Genomic DNA, 7,016 nt, shown 5'->3' with positions numbered 1-7,016 from the left:
GGGGGGGAGCGGAGCGGGTGCGTGAGCGACGACGACAGACGGCGAGCGGGTACACGCCTCCTCAGGGGACACACCGCTCAGGTCTGCGTCGTGTATGGTTTTGCGTCTCCACGGGCCTGCGCGGGCGGTCACTCAGCGCACGCCTAGCAGGTCGTATGCGTGCCTGCGGGGGACCGCCGCGCGGACGCGAGATGCTTACCAGCTGAGAGGGTCCAAGAGCACTGCGCGCGCGGCGGGAGGTCAGACTGCGGCCGAATGCGGTGCGGCGGGCGACGCCTTCCTTGGTACGCCTTTTGGACCTCGAGAGAACGCGTGGCGGCGGAGTCGCGTGTCGATGCGTCGTGCTGCTTGTGATGGAACACGGCCACGGACAGCTGGCGGCGCTCGCGGACGTCATGCTGTGACGCGGTCTTTGGGAGGTTGAGGACTGTACTGTGCGTGAGTGTGCATGGGGCATGTTGGGCACTGGACGGGGGGGACGTACTAGAGAAAGTCGGGGCCATCAGGGAGCTGTGGATGTGGTTAGCGTCGTGCGCCGGGCTGGTCATACAAGTGTCGTGGGCGCGTGCGTCGTGGGCGAGGGTGGGATGGACGAGGAGAGCGATGGGGGAGTGGGCGGGAGCAAGCAGCGGGCGACACCGTGACACAGCAGCTCGCCGCCGCCGGGCGCATCGACTCAGCCAACAAACGTGTCCCCGACGGGGAATAAATGTTAATTAACTCGCCTGCTGGAATCCGACGCGCATCTTTCGAACGTCCCGGCCCCACAGCTGAGTCGGCTATGACCGAACACTGAATTTGAACGTACACATCCAGATGAGGAAGTCTGAGTCATAAACGTTACTGCTTTTATGCAAATTCAAACTCGAATAGCACACTAATTTACAAACTTGCAATACTACATGAGCGAAAAACGAACAAGCAGAATGAAAATTTCGTTTCTGATTCCGAGTACTGAGTACAGATAATCTTTACACCTGAGAACTTGGCCAACTTCCTTATATCAGTCGCAGAACGTGATTGCTAGGTCGACCTATAATTTGAAGAAAAGTCAAGCCGTCAGTCACAACCGCTGCGAACAAGGTCTTGGTTGAAGGAAGGGCTTACATTCGGAACGGAGCAGCTGACAATTGCCCCCGTGTCACCGGGTTGGTGGAATGCATCGAGGCATTGCTCGTATGTGCCTAAAGTGACACTGTTAACACTAGTACGTTCACCAACTTGGAGAAATGCAACTGACAGTCCGCGCCTGCACCATCACAACCATTGTAAAAGCTGTGATTGTCCTGAGTTACTTCTGAGTAATGATTCTGAAGCTGGAGCACTCACCCAAAGCCACTGGTCACCGAAAATTCATGCCTATCGGAAGACAATATCAGCACCTCTTGCAGTGGGCAGAAGAACGAGAAACTGACGGAGGAATGAGCGAGATATCAGCGGCACTGTTGCCTTCGTTAGTAAGAGTCGCCTCGATAAGAGTGCAATCTTCGCCGTTGTTCCCGCAGCGATCATCTACGTAAATAAATTATACATATGCAATACCGATACCTTTTCGCACAAACTGACCATACTGGAGATAGCTAGTTATGGTGATTTCAATGCAAAGGAACTGATAGATGGCTCTAAATCACTCACGCAATCAACCCAGGGGCGGGGCCATCGACAGTGTAGTCACCACCCGTGGAGAGCAGTACGCCATTGGGACCCCACAAATATGGCTGCGCATAAGATAAGGATCATTATTCATCTAAATCATTGTGCAGACAGCACATACGGTTCCATATCCGCAGCTGTAGGAAAATGCTAATTAGCAAATGTATGCACAGCGTAATAATTGGCAAAATTACTTGTTTGTGAAATGAACGGTGTGCGTTTCGGCACGGACTCCCCTGAGTACCATGGCAGCAGCAACAATGGCGGTAGTCAGCTTCAAGAACATGGTTACAAGCGAAAGAATAGAGGAGGATGCTCCCGTCTGAGTGAAACGCAGCAGTCAGTTGGGCGAAGATGCTGCGAAAATGTGAGTCTGCACGAAAGGCTTTTAAACTTTACGTGAAGTTCAATCACCACGAAATATGCAATACAGAGAACACGACTGTAATCACTTTACCTGTGAGAGCTCAGGTCATGGGGGCACATCGAGTCTCCGCTCACTTGGTTAAGTCTAGTCGTCCAATGGTGCCTGCATGTCAGTGGATTGACTGTAATCCGGAGCGTGGCCGACCTAGAGCTTCTGATCTATCATCCCCTGTATTACGCATTTATCTGCTGTCTATCAGCCTCTAGAGCATCCTGGACTATATGATGGAAGGGATCCAATTTTCTCGGCTTACGGTGTGTGACCTCTGGTCCTGGAGCGCTGCGGACCTCTGACTGGCGTCCAGGCGATCGGGTGATTTCTCGTTGTGATTCGAGACAGGTGCTGGTCTGCATTCCAAAGACCCTAGATGGGGGAGTCCACTTACTAGGGAACATGACTTAGGGTTTTAGACCTTCCATCGTAATTGTACTCGAAGAGGATGCCGCCACAAGCCCAACAGGAAGGCCGATGCCAGTATCATAAGTAAGCCCCTGGTGATAGACAAGCCGATCGAGCCCGAGATCTTGAGAGTACAGCATCCAGTATTCAGTTCTCAGGAGGTTAGATTTTTGTGACAAAGTCAGAAGACGCGATATCTTCTGATGATACTACCCTCCAATGTACCACCTTGCTGGTATGCGATTTGATGCAAGCCTCCGATCAGATGACTGGGTCATCCTGCTCACTTGAGAGAGCGCTAGGGCCCACGGCCCAGCGCAGTCACCTACTAGTGACTTCAATATGATGGCAGCGGAGCCCGTTCAAAGTCTAGAGGGTAGATATCTCCAGCACTATGGCAATTCATAATGCCCCAAATAGCTAGCCGCATTCTCGTGTCGCTGTGGATAATCCTGTGATTTCTTTCTAGAGTTTAGTGCCGATGCTGAAGCTGACTCTGAGTGGCGTGGCTCGATTGGCCAAGGTCGAGTACAACATCCAAATTAGGAAGCTATGCAAGAAAATATCCACCAACCAGCCAAGCATTTGTCGACCATGCTTTAAATGATTCGTACTCGATTTGAACGGAGAGGTAGTTAATCAAACGCAGACCATTGAGTACTAGACGACATGAGATGAACTGGTCCGGACCATTGGAGGACGAAAACAAGACCGGCGATGTGATGACGTGGTGTGTGCCACTGCCACGGCGGAGATGCCATGACTTGTTTAGGAAAGTCGTTAAGAACACCACTCTGTACTACATACTAGTAGTGCAATTCACAAAGCTTTTGAACTAGGCTAGTGTGGCTAGGTGTTAATTCAAACATATATATCTGCGATTTCCTGAAGCAATGGATGTACGCCCCATTTATACAAGGTGATAACGATCACGACTACGTTGAGTTTGTACAATTTGCAGAATACACAGGATATCAAGACTCTGCCCCTTCTGTGCAACACCCCTCCAGCCTGAACTGATTTAGTCACAGAATGTGACGGCCAGGTCAACCTGAGCATTCAACCCACTTAATCCAACTCTGTTACTTGTCAAGATGGAATCACTTACATTAGCGACTGGACAGACTACGGGCGGCAGTGGGAACTGGTATGCGGGGCTGGGACAGCCGTTATAAGTGCCTACGTCAGAGAATCGTGAGATACCACTAATGATCCAAATGGAGAGCACAACTGACAGTCTGCGCCTAGACCATCACAACCATTGTAATAGCTAGGATTCTCATGTATCAGTGTACTACTCAAGACAAGAGAGGGTACAGCCACTCACCCGAATCCAGTTGCCACAGAGAACTCGTGCCTAGAACAACATGAATTAAGATTGCTCTAATGATGGGGAAATACATACGGAGGGGCATCCGAGATATAGGCACTGCTTCCAGCATTGCTGAGGTTTGCCTCGACTGCAAGGCAATATTCACCATTGTCGCCACAGTTGCCTGTATAAAACGAGTCATACAATAGCATCATATTGTGATTGAGATGCTTGCGTACCAGTCTGCAAGTAGCTAAAGAAATTTAGAGAATGTGTATTAATCTCATTGCAAAAGTCAGATTATATCTTAACTCACGCAATCAAACCATCAGCGGGGCCATTGCTGGTGTAAGGATCACCAGTAGAGAGGAGAACGCCGTCAGGTCCCCACAAGTAAGGCTGTGTAATGATTGTAAGACAGATGCAGGATGCTTATGGAGCACAAAATACAGACGGTTCCATAGCCACATCTGCGATTGTTCATGGTAAATGAAGAGGCATGAAACAGAGTCAATGGCACTCACTCGTTGGTAAAAGTGACGGTATGGGACTCGCCGCAGACCTGTACGAATGCCATGGCGGCAGCGACGAGAGTGATAGTGATCTTGCTGAACATTATGAGTGGATCGTGAATTTGAGGGAGGAAACGAAAGTCGAAATGCTGAAGAGAGGTAAGTATGAAATCTGAGGATTGTAGGAATTGCAGCACGGCGTTTATACTATATAGTTGGAGATGCGGAAGGAGCCTTGACAGATACACCTACGGCAACAGTCGTTGCATACTTTCCTGTTAGCATTGGATGTGTCATCGGGGAAGGGTGGGTATTGTCGCATACCGCGTGTGTCGTTCTATTCCAGCCTGGAGAGTTCCACACGAACGGTGGATAGCTTTTGAGTGGCGAAGCATCATGGTCTACTTTCACTAATCCCGGCCGGGCACGCGGTTCTAAGTCTACTCACATGAGATAAATGAATACGCACCGGCAGATTTCGTATATTTTGCCATACAAAGCGTACAAGACATCTCAACCGACTTAAATTCCAGCCTAATGCATAAGACCTTTCGCCATGCAGAGACGTCGGAATGTGTGTGTGAATGACTTAATCCCGTCGAACAACCTCCATTGTATCGGAATGTCTAACCTTATTGACACGGATGTGACCCAGTCCATCGACGCTAGACATCTTAGGACATAGAGCCATGGTTTCCTGGTTCTGAATGTCTCCGGGACCGGGGCGAGGTCACTGCATTGCCGTTGATATGATAGCCCTAGTTTGGCGTCAACAAGATTCGTGGCGAGATCAAAGTCAAATAAGAGGCCACATGCCAGAATGCGCCAGGTCACACCGACCACTTGTCGGGGTTCGGCCGCGGTCCATTTCGAGGCGCCCCTGATGATCTACCCGGCATGTGCTGTGGCGTAGGGCAGCGTAAATGCTGAAGACTCATCAATATCCACCACTGGGTATGCAAGGCAGAGAATTTGTGGATATATGCCAGCCTTACCCAGACGGAGCGTAGTCGACTGTGTCTGCTGCATGACTGCGTGTGTGGCGTGGAGAGGTGACAGCTGGTACACTCTGGTTAGTTTATCAGACAATAGTCGAACCGCAGTTATTGGTCGAAAAATCCTCGTGTGCCGGGAAACGGACATTGACAGGTATCATTCGGCGCAACATTCGTACCCTGATGCTTTGTTGATAACGAAAAATCAGTCATGCGGGCGCCGGAGGTCGTGAACTGAGAAAACCTATCAGCACTTTGACAGAAGGTATCACGACTCATGACCAGCTGTCCCTGTGGTCTCCTTGATGAAAAATGCAGAAATGATTGAATGAATACTAACCAGTCAGATCACAGCCAAAACCAAGAGAAGTCGACTTGAGAACTTGTATTACAGTTGTCTCGTATCGTTGATTCGATGGATAGCATGACGTACAACCTCAGTAGCTGCGTGCAGGCGTAATAGAAAGTTCAGCTGCATTTGCAGAGTCGTTGAAAGAGTCGCGCGCCGTCGAACACGGGGCTATCGGTCAGATCTTCAGATACAGATAGCATTCGAAGCCAAGAGCACAGGTTAGAGTTCTGCTCATAGAACTAGGCTATCGGTACACCACCGGGCCGGGACGCCACTGCACGATCTGGCTCTTGGGCTGTGCAGCCGGCGTCGGCGTCTCTAGCCTCCCCTAGTGGCACGACGAGCACTCGGCCGCTTGCTGCATACGTATATGCACAGAACACTGCCGCCGCGCATTTCTGGGCTCACTCATAATCGCCTCATTTCATCCCAGAGAGCCCGCTTTCTCAGTACTCATTCGGCTGACGTTTTTGCGGACGCCAAATCCGCAGAGTTCCTAGCAGCAGCAGCCAGCGCCTCGTCCATTCCACGCTTGCATGGATTACCAGAGGTCTGTCTACACATATATCCGAGCCATCAGCCCAGGCTTGACCATTGAGCGCAGGTAATTGTCACAGGTGCGATGTCCGGTTGATGCGACCTTTTGTCCTATTCACGTCACTGCGACATCTGACAGGTCGTGCAAATGTAGGCAAGTCGACTCTCCTCAACGCTGTCATCGGCCGCAGAAACCTACTCCACACAAGCAAGCAGCCTGTAAGTATATATATATGGAATAGTCATCATTCTATGCTCAATCTGCTAGCACACTGCAGGGTCGTACGCAGACGCTGAATTTCTACTCCGTAGGCCCTGAACCTGGAAAATTGGTGCTAGTGGACGCTCCAGGATATGGGGCTCGTGGCCGACCCGAGTGGGGCGCATTGTTCAATCATTACGTGCAATATCGGAAGGAGTCAGTCGTACTCCATCGCATCGCATTCCTGCTCATCGTGTTTCCCCCAGGCTCAAGCGGGTTTTCATCCTCTTCAATGCGAAGCATGGGCTGAGTGACATCGACCGTGCGATGCTGCAGTCTCTTGACGAACAATGTCAGTCATCCGCCGGGACGAAGTTTACTCTTCAGGCGGTAATCACCAAAGCAGATAGTCTCTTACAATCACGCAACGCTGGAAACACTGTTCAAGACCTTCAAAAAGCCATTTTTGAGGCAGCCCCGACCTGTTTGCCGGCAATTGTGACAACTGCACTAAAACATCCTCACTTTGGTATTGAGGAAGTTAGGCGGAGCATTGCGGACGCTTGTGGACTCGTGTAGCACAAGAGTCGCCTTGAACAGAGGCGCTACATTTTGTACGGATACGGT

The 7,016-nt window shown here is 50.5% G+C and overlaps 2 protein-coding genes across 2 annotated transcripts; one reads left to right on the top strand and one right to left on the bottom strand.

Moving 5' to 3' along the window:
* Window positions 1-1,003: 1,003 nt before the first annotated feature.
* Window positions 1,004-4,407, bottom strand: FIBRA_04714 (uncharacterized protein; the record flags this gene model as incomplete). The annotated part of the gene is made up of 17 exons (XM_012326504.1): window positions 1,004-1,033; window positions 1,108-1,184; window positions 1,241-1,275; window positions 1,330-1,359; window positions 1,416-1,512; window positions 1,567-1,580; window positions 1,636-1,718; window positions 1,775-1,790; window positions 1,848-1,975; window positions 3,588-3,658; window positions 3,715-3,749; window positions 3,807-3,836; window positions 3,885-3,975; window positions 4,031-4,044; window positions 4,108-4,190; window positions 4,246-4,261; window positions 4,316-4,407. 17 exons carry the CDS (start codon window positions 4,405-4,407, stop codon window positions 1,004-1,006), a joined length of 942 nt encoding a protein of 313 aa, XP_012181894.1.
* Window positions 4,408-6,020: 1,613 nt separating this feature from the next.
* Window positions 6,021-6,968, top strand: FIBRA_04713 (uncharacterized protein; the record flags this gene model as incomplete). Its single annotated transcript, XM_012326503.1, has 5 exons — window positions 6,021-6,200; window positions 6,255-6,267; window positions 6,327-6,406; window positions 6,466-6,605; window positions 6,656-6,968. 5 exons carry the CDS (start codon window positions 6,021-6,023, stop codon window positions 6,966-6,968), a joined length of 726 nt encoding a protein of 241 aa, XP_012181893.1.
* Window positions 6,969-7,016: the final 48 nt, after the last annotated feature.

This window comes from Fibroporia radiculosa, assembly GCF_000313525.1.
Source record: "Fibroporia radiculosa TFFH 294 genomic supercontigs, scaffold3327, whole genome shotgun sequence".
NCBI lineage: Eukaryota > Fungi > Basidiomycota > Agaricomycetes > Polyporales > Fibroporiaceae > Fibroporia > Fibroporia radiculosa.
This window is presented reverse-complemented; position numbering and strand designations above follow the sequence as displayed.